Consider the following 22,262-nt stretch of genomic DNA (forward strand, 5'->3'; position numbering starts at 1 on the left):
CAGAGACTTCCTCCTCAGCAACTTCACCCTGGACCTGGACGGCCTAGGACTTGCTGCAGTCTTGAGCATTTCTCCGACAGTCCTCACTGCTCTGACACTGACCCTTCTTTCTATGTGGACCTCCCTCTCCTAGCTGACAGCTTGTCCACTCCCATCTTCCCACTGCTACACTGATGTCACTTCCAGGACACCTCTGGTCTTAGGTATTCCATGCTGCCATATTAGGGTGTCAGAAGCCAAGTCCAAACGTCTTTCTCTTCCTTCCAGGCCAGCTGTGCTCTGAGCTATCTCACTTCTTTTTTGTTGTTTTGTCTTTTGAGACAGGGTCTCACTAACTAGCCCGGACTGTCCAGGAACTCCCTCTCTCTGTAGACCAGACTAGACCCAAACTTGCAAAAGTGCTGGGATTAAATGTGTGCTCTGCCATGTTCAGCTCCACCTTACCTCTTGACCAACAATATGGCCTCCCTCAGACGCTCCCTCAGTGCGTCCTGGCTTACTACACTGTTCCATTTTTTCCTCTCTGGCGTCTTTCACCTCTTCCTTCACAATCACCAATTACAAGAACATCTTTCCTGGACAGAAGCAATGGTCCTATCTCCCCACCTCCCTCCATTGCAGTTTGCTGTCTTAAGTGCTTGACCATTCCTGAACTTATTTATTATATGTAAGTACACAGTAGCTGTCTTCAGACACTCCAGAAGAGGGCGCCAGATCTCGTTACGGATGGTTGTGAGCCACCATGTGGTTGCTGGGATTTGAACTCTGGACCTTTGGAAGAGCAGTCGGGTGCTCTTACCCACTGAGCCATCTCACCAGCCCCGACCATTCCTGATCTTAGAAGCATCTCTACGAATGACTACACTAATGCTGGCGGTACAGCTCAAATGCCGTTTCATCTAAGACCTCACAGCATCTGCCCCAGAATTACCTCCTCCTCTGTGCACGCACTCCTGCACTGAACAGGAAGGGCAGTGGTGCTCACAGTTGTTACTGGCAAGGCCAGGAGCAGGGACACAGGAAGATGGAGTTCACTCTTGGGGAGCAAGGCTTGAAGCTGAGTACTCAAGCCCAGAGACCCAGGAGAGGTCACAGTGAGGCCAGTGCCAGCCAGACACAGTCGAAGGCCCAAGAGATGCAGTGTGGAAGAGAAAAGAGATGTGTGCTGAGGAGTGGGGATTAACTCAGTGCTTGATGTGCAGGGCAACTTGCTGAGACCAATATGGCCCCAGCCATTCCAACCATGACAGCTGATGAGAACTACTGAGGCCACCTCTGCTTATGTGGGAGGTGAGCGGAACAATTACCCCACCAGGGAGGGGAGGACTGGTTACTAAGCTCCTCCCCTTTCAGGCCCCAGACTGAAGTGACTGAAAAGTGGTCACCAGACACAAAGAATCTGAGACAGCGAGGAGTCAGGCACCATTTTTTATAAAAACGCATAGTCTCATTTTCCACTCTTTAAAATCACATTCAAAAATCGGCAAAGAAACGCCCCAGGAGTGAGTAGACAAGAGGGGAGGGTGTGCCCACCCAGCCCCCAGGGGGAGAGGGCGCAACACCACACACAGCTGCGCGACTGGCACAAGGGGGCATGCGGTGGGCAAGGTGGCACCTGTGGGCGGTGGCCACTGACATGACATGGGCTAAGGGGCTGGACAGTGTGGGTGGGGGCACACTGACCAGCCAGGACAGGGAGGGCTGGCCCCAGCTGGGTTCTTATGCTGTGCCACCCACCTGCCCAGGCTGTCCCACTGTGGTCCTGGGCAGGTGAGCCTCACCCAGCCCAGGGTTAGGGATCTAGATTCAGGCTAGGCCAGTGTGGCCCAATCCACAATTGCCTTTTCTATGCTCCTGAGTCCAGGCACGGAACAGGAAGAAGAGGGGACTTGCAGGGAGGCCAGTAGCAGCCACTGCCAATGGCAGCCTCCTGATGAGGCAGTGGTAACACACAGGCTTTTCCTGAACAAGGACCCAGGAGCTGTCACTGTGGGAGACCTCCTAATCTGAGGAGACAAGGGCCTTCTCTCACCAGTGGCAAGAGGGCAGGCAGGACAGCAGGGGTCTGTCCCTCTGTGGCATGGGAGCTGTGATAGGAAAGTTCAAGTAGTATCCCTGTGATGCACCTTCCTAGGGGAGGGGCGCTGGGCCACAGACTGAGCACAGCCCACAGAGCCTCAAGTGACACACCCACTGAGTGTGGCTTCACCCCATGGAGGGGCAAGAGGGCTGCTGAGGGTCGCTCTTCTTCCCTGTAGGAAGATACTGGGAGCAAGGACCCTAGGGGGTTGGAGTGTGGACAGGGGAGGAGTGCTAGACAGTGGCTGGGTTGGTGGCAGCAGGAGCTGAGGCAAGCGGGCCCCTCCCTGGGGGCTGGGCCAGGCTGGGGCCACAGGAAATCACAATAATTACAAAATAAAACATTTTCCGCTTTGCGGGAAAACAAATAATAAAAATTCAACAAAATAAATTAGAGGTTTATAAAAGGCGGGTGGGCAGGCGGGCAGCAGATGGGTGGATCAGAGGCCGTTGGCACTGCCACGCTGGATCAGCGGCACCTTGCTCAGCTCCACCACAGGCGAGCGTGGCTTGTTCTTCATCTTGGGTACTCGCTGTACCAGCTGCTGGGCCTCGCGGTAGGCATCACGCAGCTCCTTTTTCCATTGCACCAGCTCTGGATCACTCTGTACACATCCAGGCTCTGTCAGCCTCTGCTGGTCAGGCACCCACCCTCCCACCTGTACCCTAACCTCATCCCCTCATCCCTACTTACATCACACTGCAGGACAAACTGCTTGCCACCTCGGATCTTAAGCAGGAGACACTTGCGTTCCTTGATCTGTGTCTCTTCCACCGACTGGATCTCCTCCATGGTCAGGAGGCTCTGCTGCAGGGTGGGAAGACAGAGCAGGCTGTGAAGGAAGTCCTGGGACCCACCCTGGGGCCCACACCATGTCCCGCCAGAACCTTTTCTTACCGGAGCCTCGCCTTCACCCCTCCACTCGAGCCGGTTGGGGAACAGGTAGAAGTATCGCCGCTGCCACTGGGTCAGGAAGGGGTTGCCCATCTTGGACATGTAGCCATGCATGATGCAGTCCTTACCCAGGGCATAGTCTGCACAAGACATGGGATGCAGGCTCAGCACCTCACCCTTACCCAGCCACTTTCTAGCTGTGGTCTTGGTCAGTTTCTTAGCAGAACCTGCTTTTCATTTCTGCAGTGTGAAACAGGCCTGTCTCCCCCTCGGGAAAACAGGCCATAAGTCCTCACCCTCCTCGTGGCCCAGCTGTTTGTTTTTGGCCTTCTTTCGTGCCTCCAGCCGGTCTGTCTCAGCATTGATGGTATCAAAGACAGTCTCTGCCACCTCCTGCTGCCACCGCTCAGAGATGGTGAGAGGGAAGTTGCGGTACAGTTCCTGGTCACTGTCCAGTAACTTCACCAGGCGGACATGGCAGGGATACATGGGTAGACAAAGGGTGCCAGGTCATTATCAGCCACAGGCCTGTGTAGGGCCCTAAGCTGGGGATGGTAACCCGTAACCACCATCCCCAGGGAGGCTGGGGGATGAGGACGTATGACCCACAGTTCACAGGGTAGTCACAGTATCTCACAGGGGCAGAGGAGGGCAAGGGTCATCAGACCAGGCCAGGCTCGGGGTCAGAGCCAAGCAGGTGCAGTACCTTGATTCCTTTTGTGTCCTCCTCATCAAAGGAGCCAATGTCGAAAGCGTCAGCTGCATTCACCTCCCCACGTGGGGGGATCAGCGGAGGAGGGTACTGCACAGAGCGGGGCTGGGCATCAGCACGGGTGAGGGAGGGGCAGCGGAGATTCCCATCTACCCCTGGATAGACTTTTACCTTTTGTAAGAAGACCATCTGCCAGTCCAGGGAACGGAAGAAAGGACTTTCTTTTACCTCCTGAGCCCTGTGGAGAGACATACCTGTCACCTGGGCTCTGCACCATTCAAGTTGAGCTATGTCCAAACTGTGGGGTCATTAGCTTAGGTTTGACTTCTGACTCAGTTACCTTTTGGCAAGTTCCATTACTCCCAGTCAGTTTGCTATCTCTAAATGGGAGAAGAAGTTCTCACATCCTGGGGCTGATGTGGCTTTTAATACTACTCTGTCTGGTAATTAACAGATATCCCAGTAGATCTACAAAGTTGCTACTAACCTGGGTGTGGTGGCACACACATTAAATGCCTTTAATCAGACGTAGAAGCGCTCAAGGCCAGCCTCAGTTACAGAGTAAGGCTGACCTGGTTTATATGAGACCTCGTCTCAAAATATAGCCCCCTCCTCCACCTCATACAAAAATAAAACTTTGCTACAAAGATTGTTTCTGGACCCTTTGAAAGCTGACCCTCAGGTGGTTCCTCCAACTGTGACACACCCAGCCAGCCCTGCCACCCTGAGGACATAGAGCCAGGACCTCCCTGTGAGCTCTGAGGAGGGTTCAACTGATGCGACACAACCACTGTTCTAAGGCGGCACAGCCAGAGGCCCAGGCAGGCTGGCCCAGCAGGGCCCATAGTGGAGAGACCAGGATACTCACCCACGGCCCAGACAGCCTAGTCTCCGATTGACATCCCTCTGCAGCAAACCTTCCAGCAGGGATCGGAGTTCAGGGGAGAAGGAGTCAGGCAGCTCAACAGCCTTTCAGGACAAAGAGGAGGAGGAGTCAGCAGAAGCCAGGAAGAGAGCCCTGGCTCCAGGGGAGGGTTAGAGGCCAGCAGAGGGAGATGAGGCCCAGCTTCCAACTGGTCCTCAGCCAGTGTGAGCTCTGACAGCACAGGCAAGGCAAGAGGTTACAGGGCGGCAGCCCAGCCCTCAGGTACAGAGACAGGAGTGCCAGCCAGCCAGAACCAGGAGTTTATGCTTCTGGCACCACATAGGCCTTCATTGCCACCGTTACACTTACCATCGTCAATGTCATGCGGTCAATCTCATGCTTGTCTTTGGTCTTGTGCTGCCGGAAGGGGCTGTGTCTGGACAAGAGGCAAAGAGCAAGGATGGGAAAAAAGAGAGGTGGACTGGTGGGCAGGGCTAGCGAACACTGAGGGAGGCTCCACCTCTTAACACCCAGGCCTTACAGGGCTCTCCTCCCCGCTTCCTATCTGGATTGGCCGTCTGGGCTAGTCTACTCACCCCCGCAACAACTTGAAGAGCATGCAGCCCAGGGAGAACCAGTCTGCACTGCTGTCGTAGGCCACGCCCTTCTGTAGGACTTCGGGGGCCATGTACCCGTGTGTGCCCCTGTGGGAGCACAGGCTATAAGTGGAGTGGAAGAGGGGCTGGGAATGGAGGGAACGGCTAGGCACTTACACACTGGCATGAGGCTTCTTCTTGGAGAAGTCACAGGCTAGGCCCAGGTCTGAGATTCTCACATGGCCATGTTCATCCAGGAGAATGTTGGCTGGCTGTGAAGGAAGCCCAGAGAGCTCACCAGGAGGCCAGCTTGGGCCCTCACTGGAGGGAACTACATGGTTTTGGGACAAGGCCCCAGGTAGGACATTCCCCCTCTCCCCCCTCCCCCTGCCCCGTTCCCTCTCCCCGCTCACCCCTCCATCACAACTGAACTCAGAAAGAGGCTAAGCTGGCCGCGCTGCAGGCCTGGAGGCAGGAGGCAGGTGGCAGCAGCCCCTCACCTTCAGGTCCCTGTAGACTACAAAGCGATTGTGCATGTGTTCAAGGCCCAGGATGATCTCCGCGGCGTAGAAGCGCATGTCGGCTTCAGAGAAGACTCCATGCTGAGACAGGTGGTAGTGCAGGTCCCCACCTGAGGGGTAGCCCCCCAGGTGAGACTCAGCTTCCTGCCCAGGTCCAGCCCTAGGTCCACCCCCGAGGGCTGGTCCCGAGCTCACCGTTCATGAGGTCCAGGATGAAACTGAGCTTGTCAGGTGTGTGGAATGCATACGACATGCACACGATGAAGGGGCAGTCCTAGGAGGAAGGGGAAGGTGAGTGAGCGAAGGCTGGCCGAGGCTGGGGTCAGAGGTCACTACGGAGGCCCGCTTGGCCACCCAACTCACCCCAGTGCTGACGAGGGAAAGCATGATCCGCTCGTTCAGAGCCAGGGTCTCTCCCTGCTTCATCTTGATGCGTTTCTTGTCCAGACACTTCATGGCGTACCTATGATGGAGGAGTAGGTTAGCAGTGTCAGCACACCCTGCAGGGGACAGCCCCAGGCTGCTTCAGCAGGCTGCTGCTGCAGACCAGATGCAAGACAAACCACGTGACACAACCAGTGCAGGAGGTGCCGGCAAGTGAGTCTCTGAGGAGCCAGAGGGAGACAGGACAGCCAGAGTGAATCAGGGAGGAGGGGACAGGGGCAGGAGTCACTCGTAGGCAGAGAGAGACTCAGGGATGGCAAGCTTGGGGCACTGATCCCCGGAACAGCTCTTTAGAAAGTCCCAGTCCTTCGTGGTACCTCAAGAAGCCTGACTCCTCCCTCGGGCACCCCACCCAGTGCCAGCTGATCAGGGTGCTCACATCTTGCCTGTGTCTGCTTTCCGGCACCCATAGACCTCACCGAAGCCCCCACGCCCGATGATTCGATGCACACTGAAGTCATTCATGGTCAGCTGTAGAGTGGTAACAGCCAGGGTCACTACAAGCCTCCCCGGCCCCACAGCAGAGGCATCTGCTCACTCCCCAGCTACCGGGGTCTCCTACTCCTGTGATCTAGACACACACTCACCGTTCTCCAGCCTCTCCTACTGGGATCCCAGCACTGGCCCTCCTCCCCCCAGAGTCACCTCTGTGGGGCTCACGGCAAAGCCCTGGCCACTGCATTTCCCCAGGGTCCCCTGGCACGCCAGCTCCCTGAACCCACTCACATGGATGTTGAGCTCAACATTCTTCCACTGGCAGAACCGTGTGAACTTGTCACTGGGGAAGAAGGAGGAGACACACTCAAGCAAGCATCAAGGCACTGAGCCATCATCAGAGTCCGAGCCACCCACTGCCCTTCCAGGGTCCTGACACGTGGACATAGAGACCTCCTGAGCCTATGGTTAGCTCAGGCCAACAAGCCTCAGCAGCCTGAACCATGTTGTCCTGCTGCGATCAGAGAGACGCTCTCTAGTCAGACCTCCACCAGGGTACAGCATCTGCTGCTCACATTCCCAGTGATGTCACCTTCTCAGCCGCTGTGCCACCCATGGCTGGGTGGCTGACTGAAAGAGCTGTTCCTAGCGTTCTGCCTAGACACTGGTGGTTCTCACCACAGAGGGAAGTATGTACTTCAGGTACAGCCCTGCCTAGACCCTGACACTCCAAAGCACAGGGAGATACAGGGTGGGAGAAGAGGACGTTGGATCTACGTGACCTCTCAAGAGTCCCTGTGATGGGACAGAGACAGACCCCACACCTGTCCGCTCAGAGCCAGGGCAGACTGCCTGTCCAAAGACCGATTATCTTGCTTCTCCTACTTACCTCTCTATGAACTTCTGGAACACATCCCCTCGGAGGTTCTGACAAATCTCCTCAATGTATGGCTGTGGGGAGAGAGCTGGGAATTGGTGACTAAGTCTGCAGTGCCCCAGGCTCCAGGGCCCCAGCTGACTTAAGGCGGGGCCTGATCTGGGCAGAATGGGGGCAAGAGGAGAAGCACCCAGCACGAACCTGGAAGAGATCTGGAGGCACCTGCTTCTTCACCAGGTGGCCCTGGACATGCTCCGTAGCATTCTTTGAAAAGGGCTGGAGAGGACAGAGGTGGCTGTGAATCTTATACAAGGCTCTTTCTTCCCTTCTAATCCCACGTTGCTGGGGTCAACACATGAGTTCACATCCCACAGGACTCTTACATGTGAGCAGGCCAGCAGTTCTTTCATAATATAGGAGTCAAAGATCTCTCGGCTGCGGACCACACGTTCCTCCTCGGTCTCCAGCTTCTCATATTTCTTGATCTGGCAGAAGGAACACCTACAGATGACTGTCTGTGGCCAAGGCATGAAGCCAGACGCCAGGGCCTCCGACACAGCAAGGTGCTTATGCGCCTTTATCTCAGCAGACCTCGCCCATCTCACCTCTTCGTAGAATTCCACCAAGGGCTTGGCCTCTTCCAGATGGTTCAGACAGAAGTCCCGGAAAAGCAGGTATCCTGAAAGCAACCAAGTCGGTTACGCTGAGCCACGTACACCCTCCTCTTAGGGGCCTTCTCATCACTGTGAGTGGAGTGAGCTTGGAGTTCCTGAACAAAGCCAGCCAGGGCAGTAGCAGAGATGGTCTGCACCACTGGAAGGGTCCAGGCGATGTGGCCACTTAGGCTGCCACCAGCCTAACAAGTCCCAGATTGCAGGTTAGGGAGCTTGTGCTTCTGCCCTGTCCCCAGCATCTGCCTCTGCAGAGGATGGCTAAAAAATGCTGGTGCTGAGGCGAGGTATGGAGGAGAGTGAGGTTGGCTCTGGCATGGAGCTCAGGGCAGTGCCACGCTCTGACCCCATCTGTGTGGGCAGTATCTACTATAGGCAGTAGTAAGGCTCTTGGTGGAGACAGTGGGATGGACAGGTCAGGCTATAACAGGAGGGAGATGGCAACCAAGACAGAGTCCCTCCCTACCCTCTCCTTCACATCCAGGCGGTTTTCACAATATCTCTGATCAGAAAGGCAAGTCTAGTTGGCAAAAGTGAGGCTCAGGGACACCTGTCATAAGAATTTAGAGCTCAGTCGGGCGTGGTGGCGCACACCTTTAATCCCAGCACTGGGGAGGCAGAGGCAGGCAGATTTCTGAGTTCGAGGCCAGCCTGGTCTACAGAGTGAGTTCCAAGACAGCCAGGACTACACAGAGAAACCCTGTCTCAAAAAAATAAAAAAACAAACAAAAAAAGAACTCAGAGCTCTTCAATCTATTGGAGGATCCCTTGGAAAGCTAGGCTGAGGGTGGAGGTCTCAGAGCAGCTTCCAGATGGCAAAGCTGAGAATGGCTCCCCCCTCAGGCCTCTAGTCCAGCAGGAATGCCTGAGGGTTTTGTTGTTTTGTTTTGGAGACAGGGTTTCTCTGTGCATCCCTGGCTGTCCTAAAACTTACTCAGAGATCTGCCTGGCCTGCCTCTACCTCCTAAGTGCTAGGTTAAAGGCGTGTGATACCACAGCCTAGATGGGTGCTTGAGTCATGCTGGGTGGCTTTCTATGCTCTTAGGAGCACTGATGGCCAATGTTATTAATGCCCCTAGTCAGCTTTCTCTGCTAATGCTTAAAGCCATTAATTCTTCTAAGGGCAGTCGGGTGGAAGCTTCCAGTGACTTGTGAACAAGGTTAGTGGAGAGAGGCTTGGATTACAAAGCACTCTTACTGACATCACTGACTCGGGCCCATCCTGTCTGCCGTGGGCAACTGGACTCAAGGTCCCATTTCTCAGATCTGAAGAATATGAGGCTCAGAGAGGAGAGGTAACTTGCCCAAAGCCAGATAGTACAGACCTGTACCCCGAGGCTGTGTTCTTTCTGGCCTACTGCTGAACCAAGGCTGACTTCCAACGCCTGATCCTTCTAGGACACCCTCAGTTCCATAGAGACCACACCCTCCGGAAGCCCAAATCCGAGGCCCTGAGTGACTACAGTGGCTTCCTGGGATATCCCTCTAGCCTGAGCACTGGGGTGTATAGCATAATACTTCTAGGACAACCCAAATTTACACACACACACACCAGAGGAAGAAGGATGGAGGGGCCAGCGCCAAGGCAGGTTGCGTACTTAGGGCCTGGGGGGTGTGGGGTGGAGGCGGGGCCAACCACAGCTCCACAGGCACCACAGGAAGGGCCCCGCCTCTTCCTGTCAGTTCTACCAACGGCCCAAAGCAGCTGTGGCTGCGCCAAGGGGAAGCTGCAACTTTCAAAAACAAAAACCCCAAAGGAGGAACTTCCCTGGCGCCTGGGGAAGACTGATGGGTCCCCACCCCCACCACAGGGCTCCCTGGGCAGAAGCCAGGGGCTGGGAGTCACAAAGGGTCACCATTCTTTACTGGAGGGGGAGCCTGAGTAGTGGGGACACTTCTGGGACAGGGGCACATGGCACAAGCAGAGGCAGAACGACAGGAAGCTGACCCTGGAGTCCTCCTGGAGAGACCTCAGGCTGGGAGAGGTGCCTGCACTTACCTAACTTCTGCGAAAAGATCTTTTCAAAGGTCACTTCTCCTCGGTCCTCCAGATACTTCTGCATGACACTGCGGATGCTGCAAGCCAAGGGGTGCAGTGAGCAGGCGCCGCCCACAGGGGCCTGGGGCCACAAGCCCAAGGCACTCATTTTCTAAAACAGATGTATTATTTTGTGTGTATGTGTGCACTCGCAAGCACTCGCACAAGTGCCATGGTGTGTAGAGGTCAGAGTTCATGGGAGTTGGTTCTCTCCTTCAATGTGAGCCCCAGATACCAAACTCAGGCTGTCAGGCTTAGCAGTAACACTTTACTCGCTGCTCCCACCTTTTTTTTAAAAGATGGGCTGGGCCAGGCAGTGGTGGCACACACCTTTAACCCAGCATTTGGGAGGCTGAGGCAGGTGGATTTCTGAGTTCGAGTCCAGCCTGGTCTACAGAGTGAGTTCCAGGACAGCCAGGCCTATATTGAGAAACCCTATCTAGAAACAAACAAGCAAGCAAACAAACAATGCTAGAATGACGCACTAGAGCCCAGGCTAGACCCACAGGAGCCCTACTTCAGCCTCTCTAGTGTTGAGATTACAGATGAGTGCCATCATGTCTGTTTTGAATGGAACCACTCTTAACTCAACGTTATCATGTCTCCGGGGAACTCCCAGCCCCTCAGCTGGCCTGATCACCCATTCTGACCACAGGTTACTTCAGAGAAAACCAAAGTTATAATGGCCAGCAAGTCCTCATCTGTGCCTACTGCTTGCAGAGGTGTGTGTCACACATTGCCATGTGCTGACTCTGGGAAAGCCAGGACTTGTCTGTTGTTTGGCTGATGGACAGAGCAGACTGTGGCCATGTTATGGTCTGGCAATAGAAGAATGAAGCACTCACACTTGACAAGTTCAGGACCAGGTAATGAATGGCGGGCGGCCTCAGGGCACTCGATCTATATGAACCCATCCACATGACTCCATGATAGGCTCCAGGCTCACTGACAGAAAATCAGGTTTGTGGGTACTAGAGACCTGGGAGAAACTGCCAAAGGGGCCATGGATTTTCTTGTTGTTTGTTTGGTTTGTGTGTGGAGGTCAGAGGACAGCTTTCTGGAGTCAGTTCTCTTGGGTCCCAGGGGTTAAACTTGGGCTGTAAACCTTGGTGTCCTTTTGTTTGTTTGTTTTTGTGTTTTACTAGCTGAGCTATGTCAATAGCCTGGGTTCTGTCTTGGAGAGACAGGTTTTGCTGCTGTCTTAGGACATGTAGCCTCAGACAGGTAGCAGTCCTTCAGAGTGCTGGGATTTCACGCGTATGTTACCACACTTAGCTTTGAACTGTATTCCTTAACAAATTTATATTGTATTTCATCTTCATCCCAGTGCTCAGGTATATCAGGGGTTCAAGGCCAGCCTGGATTACGTGAGACCCTATCTCAGGAAAGGACAATTCAAGCCTCAGGGTGTGTGTCCCTAACACTTGGATAAAAGCGTGTCCCCTGCCTAGACCATCTGGTAAGACCACAGCAGAAAACCTGGTCACCAAAGTTCCTGAGACAATCTCCACAGCACCACCTTGTTTATTCACTGCAGCACTGCACTGCACGGCCTGGGGAGATCTCACTGAGCTGCATTCCAGACTTCAGAAGCCTCCCTGCCTCCACCTTCCTCTTCTGGGCCACTTGCAAACCTGCCAACCTGCCCCAACAGCCAGCTCTGGTCACATCTGACCCCACTAGCCTGGTCTCTTCAGAGAACACACAGCTGCCCAACCGAGGGCACCAGAAGCCAGGGGGTGTGCTAGACCAAGTCCTAGGGAACATGTGGAACCCCAGCAGGTCTCTGCCCAGGAAACCGAGGCTCCACACCACAGCCCGGCTTTCTGTGCTCACCCCTGCTGCCCTTAGAATCCCTACCAGGTTAAGCGTAGGCTAGCCTGGTCACTCAGGCTAGAGTCAGGCACTGTTCATGGCACGAGACCCACACCTACTTCCAGGCAGGCCTTTCTCTGGTGTAGGCCCCTGGAATGTGTCATCAGTGGGCGCTGAAGCCTTGGGGGCCAGTGGTCAGATCAGCTCTGGGTGGTGGGGAGCTGCTGTGTGGAGAAGTGGACCTTTGCTGGCTTCCTGAAGTGCAAACAGGATGTCACCAGGTGGTGAAGCCCAGGGCAAAGGGCTGGGGGTATTAAGACAGGTGAGGAAAAACTGGCCCAGCAACAAGCGGCCCACAAGACAGAGAAGGTAGAACAAACTCACAAGGAGGGAGGACAGGAACGGGGTGCTGGGGGGGGGGGGGCTCAAAGCCAGAGCACAGCCTGAAGGTATGGTCCTTAGGAGGCTGGATGGAAGACTGAGCAGAGACCTCATGGGGTCACTATGTAACAAAGTCCAGGTAGACACTGCTAAGGTGAGAGGGGCGTGAGGTGGGGAGGTGGCACAGGCTGCTGGGCTGTGAATGCAGGAAGGGTGTCTGCCAGCCCTACCTTACACTCTGCGCTTCCAAGTTTTTGGAAAAAAGTAAAACTGGGGCAAATGGTGACAGGGCACCAGCCTCCAGGCCCAGCCCTTCCAGGATGGATCTAGCTTTGTTGGCCTCTCAAGAGAGCATGCTGAGCTACCCAGGGCCAATCCTGAAACTGTGACCCTTTCGCCTAGGGGCTAGGAGACACCACAGGTCCATCAAAAGCTGTTTCTGACAGGAAGTGGGGCTCTGATGACCAGGCCAGGCCTTGGTGATTCTGGGCTTCCTGCCTGCAACTCCTACCCAAACTCAGGCTCTCCCGTACTGTTGCCTCAGAGCTGTCCCCTCTGGGGCAGCAAGGCCATTCCCTGGCAACTGACAGCGGCGCCAAGGTTACATGTGCCCTTCATCTACACTGGGCCAGCTTCTCCCCCTGGGGACCACCCACCACCAACATACTTTCCTGTCTTCTGAAGATTCAGAGGGACTTGGGATAAGACAGACTAAACCTCACAGACACGGGGCTGGTGAGATGGCTCAGTGGGTAAGAGCACTGACTGCTCTTCCGAAGGTCCTGAGTTCAATTCCCACCAACCACATGGTGGCTCACAACCATCCGTAACGAGATCTGGCGCCCTCTTCTGGAGTGTCTGAAGACAGCTACAGTGTAATTACATATAATAAATAAATATTTAAAAAAAAAAAAAAAAAACCTCACAGACACGTATGAACAACAGGAACTTGGAGAAAAGCTGTTAGTCCGAGAGAGAGTCCAGCTGGGTGGTCTGTACCTAAAATCCCAGCACCCAGGAGGCTGAGGCAGGAGGTTTTCTCAAACCTCCTATCACAAACAAAACTGAAATAAAGAACTAAATCAGACACCGCCCACGCTCTGCCTGTAGAGGGCAGCCTGGCCAGGCAGCCGTCCACACAGGAGGCTGATCTCTCACATCTTACAGGAGAGTGGCACTCCTGAAAAACCGGCAGGAGGACACAGAGACGAAGCTCAGAAACCTGCACAACCAGGTGCCTGGATCTCATCTGGCAGGCAGCCCAGAAGGGTGAGACCGTCACCACCCCAAGACTTGGTCCTGGGTGCTCTGCTTGTCACCTTTACATTCTGGAACTTTTTGGTCCACAGACAGACAGACAGGATATGAAGCAGTGAAGTGATGGGAGGGGGGAGGTCAGCTTGTCAGTTCTCCATGCAGTGGGGAGCCAGACAGACAGGTTCAGGCAGTGGGATGTATGAACAGAAGATGCAGATGACAGGCAAAGACCCCAGCTGTCACAGACAAGGGCAGAAGCTTCTCACAGGAATGGGGGCCCTGGGATGCCCTCCTAACCCTATACTGGCTTCCTGAGAACCAAACAAGCAGTCTTGGCTGAAGACCTGCCCACGCAGGGTGAGGGGACATGGCCTAGAGCAGCCAAGATGTGGGTGTACAAAGGTGCCTAAGGGAGGCAGTGTTGGTAAAGACCCTGCCTTAGACAGCCAGGGGGCCAACAAGGCAGGGCTTTCTAGTTTTCCACCTGAGCCTGGAACCCAACAGGAAGCAGGACCTCAGGCCGGAGACTGTCCCTCCCACGAAGGCCACACCTAGGCATGCTAATATCGTTCTTTCCAGCCCATAGTATCTCTCTCTCTCTTTTTTTTTTCTTAAAAGAAAAAAGTCTTTTTAAAATAAAATAAGTACTACTCCAAAACCAAAGCTAAGGTCAGCCTTAAGCAGAGCCCTCCAGCATGTTCCAGTCTGTCCTCACAGACTCTGAGGCTACGGAGCCTGGCAGGTTAGAAAATGTGTCAATGGGCGAAACTCCTGGCCAGGAAGCAAGTGCAGGCTTGCACGTGAGGCAGCAGCAGTCTCCTGGATGGGTCCCTGATGCTGGCAATGCCTGGACATGTGACATGCTCTGAGTGGCACCTCTATCCCCACCCAAGCCAATAGCCCACATCCATCCAGGAGTATGTGGTTCTCAAAGTCCCCATTTAGGAAGCTGAGGCCAGCACATTGTAAATTTCAGTTTGTCTGAGCTACAGAATGAAGGGCAGTTAAGACTACCATTACTGTGTGTGGAAGACATCACAGCCCCTTGTGCCTTAGCAGCTGGAAGGGTACCCTAGCCAGATTTCAAACAGATCTTCCCAGAGCCCAGGAGGTCACCACAAACGTGCTTCTTTACTCTGAATTTTGGCACATGTGCATGCAGACGCAGACAGATGTGCTCATGCTCACAGAAGACAGAGGCAGCCGTCAGATGTCCCCCTTAGTAACTGTCCAAGACAGAGACTTTTGTGGAACCCAAGCTGGTAGCTGAGCTTCCCAGCTTGCCCGAGGGACCCCAAGTCCTGGAATTACAGGTGAGCCACAAGCCAGCCTGGCCCTTATGTAGGTGCCAGGGTCCAAATTCTAGACCTCACGTGTATAAAGCACACAACTCTATCCACTGAGCCATCTCTCCAGCCCTATTTTAGTTTTCTGATATAAGGTCTTGCTATATAGCCCAGGCTGCCCTTAAACTAGCTATTTCCTGCCTCAGTCTCCAGAGTGCTAGAGCAGGCGCCACCATGCTCACTCAGCCGAGTCACACTTTAATGCTGGTTTCCTCTTTTGCAAAACAAGAGTGTCAAGGAAATGGACTTGTTACTTCTGTACTGCATATTAGAAAGCTGAAAGGTCTGAAGGGGAAGGGGTGCTCCTGGGGTGCCAGGTTTTCTGTGCCACTCTTAGCCTGTGTTTTTCCTCAGACACTGAGACAGGGTTGCTCTAAGCTTTATTATCTGGCACACCACAACTCCTAACTGCCTGCATTAGAACACAAGTCTATGCTAAGCAGTCCACACTTGTTCTGAACTCAAAGGAAGGGGCCATGGCTAGGCAGTCTCTGAGGCAGAGCAGTGGCCAGAGCCAGGCCCATTGGCAGGAGAGGAACTGACCGGGGTGGCTGGCACCCCTCTAACCTGGAGAGCAGTTCTAAGCACTCCCATGGCTCCACCCTAGAGTACAGCAGAGAGAGAGAGAGAGAGAGAGAGAGAGAGAGAGAGAGAGAGAGAGACCTGTTCTGCCAAAGAATTGAGGGCATCTAGGCACTAACAGGTTTCGTGCCAGGGCGACCTACCCCATCCCCATCCCTAGCTTCCTTGCACCTCTAACAGCTAGGGTGCTCACACAGTTTGAGGAGCAGGGCTGGCCTGAGTTCAGAAGTAGCAAGAGGGAACTTCCTCTCTGTTCTCAGTGACTAAGGTGAGAGGACAGCAGGCGGGGAGGGAGTGGCGTTGTAAGAGAACTTCTCATATGAAAGGTCCCACGTGCTTCAGCATGAGAGCAAGCCCACACTCTGGCACAGGCCTAGTATGTCGGGCCTGCCCTCACAGGTGGCTCCCCCGTAGGGGCAAGGGAGCTTGCTGTATGGGCTGGGAGGGCCTGCAGGAAGGAGTCTGATGCAAGCACGCCCATTTTGATGGTTCTGAAGACCAGGAGTGGAAGGATCCACAAGGCCACCACTCTGGAGGCCCACAGTAAGCCTGTGAGAGAGTAAACATCCAAATGGCTTTGAGTAATGTCTCAGCAGGGGATGGGAGGGATGGGCCTCAGAGGACCAGAGCAGCATCCAGCCTTTCCACCCCACGGGGGCATTACAACAGGGCAGCACACCTCCCAGGAGCCTGCCAGGCTGGAAGGAAGAGTCTTGTCCGGTACAGAGTTCTGGTGTTTGTGTGATGGTGACACTGATGCTGTGACCCCCCCACACACACACACTCCCCGAGAAGCTGATGAAGAGGCTACAGGTCTCTGGGCTGGTATGTCTCAGATGGCCACCTTGGGAACTGCCACACTCTGGCAGGGAACAGCTAGCAAACTGTGGCTGTAGCTGAGGCATTCCCTGGTGGCATTTCCAGGAACCTGGCACCGAGGTGGCAACAGCAGGAGGAAATCCCCTAGGGCTTCTTATTAATATTTCTCAACAACTCTCCCAGGGGCTCAACAATGTTCTCAGAGCTCAAGGGGCCAGTACCAAAGGGGAAAAACCAATTGTAACCATCATGTCCACTAAACCCAATGAAGGCCAACACTGGTTGACCCAGAGCCAATGGTCAATGCCAGGAAGCCCCAACCTCCAGGTTCTCTTGCAGGATGCTCAGGAAGGAACACTTCAGGCATCACAGACAAGACGTAAGCAGGCACCCTGCACCTTACGCCTACAAGGGCATCAGGAGCTGACGTCCTGTCAGTGTGCATTGAGAACACCATTCTAGGGGCCCTTGTCCAGCAGTCACTGGAAGGGGGTTGTCCCCATTCCAATTCTGGGGCAGCTTCCACCCTCAGAGAAGTGACCCCCATTTTATCACCAAACACCCACGTCTGCATCACCAAAGCCGCCCTCTTCAGTAAGCAGTGATGCGAGCGAGACAAGATGTCGGTACAGAAAAATGCTGTTGCCAAACGCCTTACTTTTGGGATCTTTCTCATCTGAAGTGGGCCTGAAATAACCTAAGTGTAAGTATCCAGAAGAAATGGTCTTAGGAGCCAGTTGGGAGTAGGAAAGGGGCCCAGAGAGGAACAGCAGGTATGATGGAGGCTGTGCATTCCTCAAAACCCATCACATGCTCTCGGCTCCTGCTGTTTATTCCATAATATCCCGAGAACAGCAGCCATGTGCAGGCAGCTGGAACTCCCTGGGGCCCCTGGGGCTCTCAGCTTCCTACACAGCAACCTGGGCACAGGAGAAGCTGCGGCAGAGTGTGTGCCTGCACTTGACGTCACCAGGGTTTACTACAAGCATGGATTGTGCATTAATAGGATACATCATTCCCAGGCTGACAGAGCCCAGATTCCTGCGCGCGGATCCTGACCTATGATGCTCCTGCTCCCTTCAAATCCATTTACTGAGTGCACGGTGGAGAAGCGAGCAGAGCTGAGCAACTTAATAGCAAATCCGTGAGATGAGAGCCTCACTCCGGAGAGGAGGGCAGATGGGAACAGGCGTTTCAGAGAGCCATTCCCAGGGAGCGGTAGCAGCTTCAAAGGCCCGCAGGGATAGACTGCAGAAAAGATAATCTTGTTTTCAGGGCAGGAGGGGGTGGGTCGCTGCGACTGGAGTGGAATGTTCTGGTAAGGGGTAAAGGCTGGCAACCGCAGGCTTTCTGCTGGCGATGGAGAAGTGGAGGGTGGAAGAAGAGCAAAAGCCTTCTCAGCTAGCCTGCTCAGCCCTCCTTCCCCCACCAATCTAGGCAGGAAGTCCTGGCTGTAATGAGTTAACAGGAACGAAGAAGCAGAGAAGGAAGAGTAGCAGGGTCTGGGGAGACGGGGAAACAAGCATGGGGCGGGGAGGGCAGCATCGGAGGAAGCTCGTGGTGGGGGAGGGACCAGGAAATAGCCCAGAGAACCAGAAGGCTGCAAGAGGCACCCAGCTCCCACATGCTGCTGCTGGGGCTGCCACTGTCACTGGGGAGAGCAGGGACATCTCCTGGGACCGCCCAGGCAGGGCTCCTCACCCAGGAGCCCTGAGATTAATTACACAGGGCCTCAGTGGTCATATTAAGCAAATGATGATAATTATGAGACTGCAACAGCTGCTGGAAACAACTTCTGTAGGGCGAGGACCAGACCTCAGTCCCACAGTCCTGGGAGGTCATTGGCGAAGGATCAGCCCCCTTGTTTTACCAAAGCAGATAAACTGAGGCAGGTTCATTCAGGATAACTGTGCCTGGATCCAGTGTGAGCCAGAATTGCAGGAGTAAGAAGCCAGGACCCCCGTGTTCTATCCATACGGCACCCCCTCCTGAGAGAAGGTTGGGATGAGCCTGCTTCCCCAGATTCTCTAGGTGACAGAGGAAGGAAGGGGGATGCTTCTGCCAAGTTACAGTGGCACGATGCCCAACAGTTCCCCGTCCCCAGCCCTGGGAAATAAGAGCTGTGATGCCAGCCAAGCTCAGCCAAGCCACAACCCTGGGCACCAGCCACAGAGAGGCTGCCAAGATGGCCTACCCCAAAGTGGAAACAACTCCCATTGGCATACTGGCACAGGAACGAACCCCATTGCTTCTTTACCTGACCCTGGCTTTAGGGTGGGGAAGGAAGCAGGGCCCTGTATCTGATGGAGGCCCTGAAATGGAGCTGTCCCTCCTATCTACACACTAGCTTTGCCAGGGCAGCCTGTGTTTCAGCAAATGGCAGAAGGGTTGGGTCTTGTATACCGTGACAGCTGATGATGCCAGAAACTGCCCTGCTACTTTCAGGCCACCACCCCAGACCCACAGCTCCCACGACAAGTGGTTTCAGCCATCCCATCCCACAAACCAATTATATGGGAGTGGGAGGAAGAGACAAAGCACAGATAGGAAGAGGACTGTGGTTGGGACTCCAAAGACCTGTGACCCAATCCCAGATCTTCTGTGTGACGAGCCTCAAAGCCTCGGTTAGTAAATGAAGAAATACCACCTGCTGGGTCAGCCAGCGTCCCAGAGTTGTGAAGACAAGACACTTCACAGATTGGGATATATTGGGCACACATGAGACATGATCACAACTACCTTCAAGGGTGAGAGATACCTGCCTCAATAGTGTGCAGAGAGCATCACCACGTAGGGAACCTGCCTTCCATCATGGGAGGTTTGCATGCCTAGGGCCACGGCACTGCAGGGTGACTGTCTGAGCGTACCAGCAGGCAGAGTTAGAGGCTCCTAACCATTCACAGACTGAGCAGTTGGCCCACCAACATCCTACTGATGGTGGCCCTGCACCCGTGGTATCGCTCCCTAAAACTCACAGCCTGCTGCAGTTTTGCTCACAGCTATTGCCCCATCCTGGTACTGTTGGCCTTGCCAACTTCACATGTTGGTTTTGGATCAACTGAGATGACAGATGTCAAAATAAATAATGAATTATTAAACTTTCCATTCTTATTCAATCACATCACATCATAACTGCCACCATATGAAAAGGTAAAGAGAAAGAGGTACAGCTCGTTTTTCAGGGTTCTTGAACACCAGCAAGGAGACGACTGGAGGTAGGGTCTATTAGGAGCAATGCATTCTGGGGATTGTCCAGACACAGAGAGTTCTAGAAAAGGCACCACCTTAAACTTTGCAGACCTCCACCTGCAGAAGAACCCGATGGCTGTGGCCGCCCAGGAGAGCACTACTACAAGCCCAAGATGCGGACTGCCCCTCCCCCACTCTTCCTTTAAGTTTTGTCATTTCTGAACTCATTTTCATCCTAACTGCTGCTGCCCCTAGACAGCCCCAGCTGACACTCAGTCTAGTTCCTGTTTTGAGAAATATGATTGCAAATGTCTTAGAAAAAAGGAGGGCCCAACGGCCTCTTCAAAACACAGACCAATTTTTCCTCTACAGGGCTTGGTTCTCAGTCAAACTGAAACCCAGTGTGCAGCCACTGGAGGAGGGGGTACAGTGACAGGCACAGCAGCAAGCCCGCAACCTGCCCACCTGGCTCTAAGGACCGAGGACACCAGAGGCCTATTTCACACTGCCCACTGGGGGTGGAGCATGTTCTACCACAGAGAATGACAGTAAAATCAAGGCCAACTCTTGGCTGTTAAAGGAGTTGGCATAAGAGGCTTCTGGGACTGGCCTCACCACCCACCGGGAGGCATCCTGGTGGGTGGACACATCTCCTCTTCCAGATGCAGGACAGACGTCCAGGCCACCCTTCAGGTCAGGACAAAACATAAAACTCGAAGCTGAGAGCCCTGATGTGGAGGCCTGGTGACACTGCACAAGCCATTCCAGTCTGAGTTGTTTCCCCTCTCACACACACACACACACACACACACACACACACACACACACCTTGTTCTATGGGAACAAAACTACACCTGTCTCACTAGCTCTCTGGTCTCCTGTGCAGCTCAAATAGGAAGATAAGTCTATTTACCATAATATACTGGACAAGCCCCAGCTACACCTCTCACATCCTGCCCTGTTCTGCACCCACATCCTGGACAGTTTAAACTTTGATACCAGGTGCGATGACATCAGTTGTCTTGTAGAGAGGTGGCAGCGCGGTCCATCTGCTGTAGGATGGGAGGTCCCCTGGTCAAAAGTACCCATAAGGAACCACAAGTGGGGAAAAGGGTAAAGTAGGGACTTCCCTCACCCACCGGAGCGCAGCCCTCAGGAATGGTACACTGCACTGTCCCCAGAAAGCACTCTCAAACCCAATCCCATAGTGACCCCACCATAGGGGAAGGCAAAAAAATAAAAGTCTTCAAATTGGTCCTCTTCACTCCACAAACCTCGCAAGAGTGTTACCCACTCCACGGGGAGTGGATAGGGTAGTGGAATACCAACGGGAGCAACAGACTGTGTGATACAATCGGGTAAACAGAGGCAGACCCGAGGAAGGGAACCACAAGGGAACACAAGAGGGTAGAGGGCAGAGCCAAGCATCAGGGTGGAAAGAAGGCTGCAGCAGAGTCAGGGGCTGACAGCGACCAGGCCGGGCAGTGAGATACAGGAAGCGGCAGGGCGGCCCAGGGCTAGGAGCTTGGACTTGGGGCGCCCAGGGCTTGTGGACACCAAGCCTGCGGCGGCAGGGACAGAGGAAGTCTCCGGGTCCTGGGGCGGCCAGAATAATGGGGTCTCCGGGGCAGAAGGTCCCCGGAGTAGAAGGGGTCCCCGGAACCTGGGGCACGGTATCCCTATCCCGGGGCGGCGCGTGGGGCCCGGCACAGGCGGGCTCACCTGGGCTCTGGCAGCAGGATCTTCTTGCTGGCGCGCGCGGCCGGCGTGGCCTTGCTCTTCTCCATGGCCATCAGGTAGCTCACATCGGCCAGCACCGCCTCCAGGTCGGCCATCTTGGCGGCGGCGGCGCTGTTCCTCCCGCCGCCCGAGGCTCCGCTCCGCTCCCGCTCGCTCGGCCCGGCCCGGCCCGCGCGGCTTGTGGGCCTCGGCGCCGCCGCCGCCCCGCCCGGTCCTCGCACGTCGCCCGTTCACAGGCGGCGCCGCCCCATGGCGCCGGCTCGGGCCCGGCCCGGCTCGCGCTCCGCTCCCGCCGGGACTGCAGTCGGGGCGCCGCCGCCGCCGCCACCACCACCACCCGCTCGCCCGCGCCCCGGAGCTGCCGCCGCCGCCTCCGGCCCCGCCTGCCGCGCACAGCGCCAGCGAGCCGCCGAGGGGCCGAGCCGGGCGGGCGGCGGGCGGGCGGGCGGGCGACAGCGCCCCCTAGAGGCTGCACCGCTCGGGTCCGAGACACGGGTCTCAGTCCTGGTCTGTTACCTGAGTCTTCCACCAAGGACTCTAGGACCCCAAGCCATGACCACAAACTCGGATCCCATCTCAGCATGCTAGACTCCACGCTCCACTAGGGCGTTGACCCAAGACCGTGGGTCCTAACAAGAATCCTGACACTGACCAAGACTCCCATACTCAAATTTCTGAACATTCTCTCAGTCACACCATCATTACCACCCCTGACTCCTGACCTGACCAGATGACAATCCTGACTTCAAACTCCCAACAGGACCCCAGACTCAGAGCTTGGGCCGCCCTCCTGACCATGAACATTTGTTGTTGTTCTTGTTTTAGAGAGGGTATCCCCGTGTAGCCTTAGCTAGTCTGTAACTCACTATGTAGACCAGGCAGACCACTAATTCACAGAGATCTGCTTGCCTCTGCCTCCCAAGTGCTGAAATGGATTAAAGGCATAGTCCATTAAACCACACTCCGGCAGGGCGTGGTGGCGCACGCCTTTAATCCCAGC

General features: G+C 54.8%; 1 protein-coding gene across 1 annotated transcript; it reads right to left on the bottom strand.

Annotated features, from left to right (window-relative positions):
* Positions 1-1,415: 1,415 nt before the first annotated feature.
* On the bottom strand, positions 1,416-21,567 carry Grk2 (G protein-coupled receptor kinase 2). Its single transcript, XM_021151319.2, has 21 exons — positions 21,245-21,567; positions 10,095-10,171; positions 8,030-8,103; positions 7,808-7,909; positions 7,626-7,700; positions 7,437-7,498; positions 6,839-6,890; positions 6,492-6,583; positions 6,032-6,131; positions 5,864-5,942; positions 5,648-5,778; positions 5,325-5,419; positions 5,148-5,255; positions 4,921-4,987; positions 4,555-4,655; positions 3,858-3,924; positions 3,681-3,776; positions 3,271-3,433; positions 2,978-3,114; positions 2,774-2,887; positions 1,416-2,684 (listed from the first exon to the last, which is right to left on the bottom strand). Exons 1-21 carry the CDS (start codon positions 21,355-21,357, stop codon positions 2,520-2,522), a joined length of 2,070 nt encoding a protein of 689 aa, XP_021006978.1. The 5' UTR covers positions 21,358-21,567; the 3' UTR covers positions 1,416-2,519.
* Positions 21,568-22,262: the final 695 nt, after the last annotated feature.

This window comes from Mus caroli, chromosome 19, assembly GCF_900094665.2.
Source record: "Mus caroli chromosome 19, CAROLI_EIJ_v1.1, whole genome shotgun sequence".
In the NCBI taxonomy this organism is placed as follows: Eukaryota; Metazoa; Chordata; class Mammalia; order Rodentia; family Muridae; genus Mus; species Mus caroli.

What these genes read in the sequence shown, in the direction of transcription:
- Grk2 (XM_021151319.2), bottom strand. Translation starts at nt 21,357, where the DNA reads ATGGCCGACCTGGAGGCGGTGCTGGCCGATGTGAGCTACCTGATGGCC. An exon ending in GATCTTTTCGCAGAAGTTAG is followed by an intron (nt 8,104 to 10,094) that starts GTAAGTGCAGGC and finishes GGTTGCTTTCAG; the next exon opens with GATACCTGCTTTTCCGGGAC. An exon ending in AGTTTGTCCTGCAGTGTGAT is followed by an intron (nt 2,685 to 2,773) that starts GTAAGTAGGGAT and finishes GGATGTGTACAG; the next exon opens with AGTGATCCAGAGCTGGTGCA.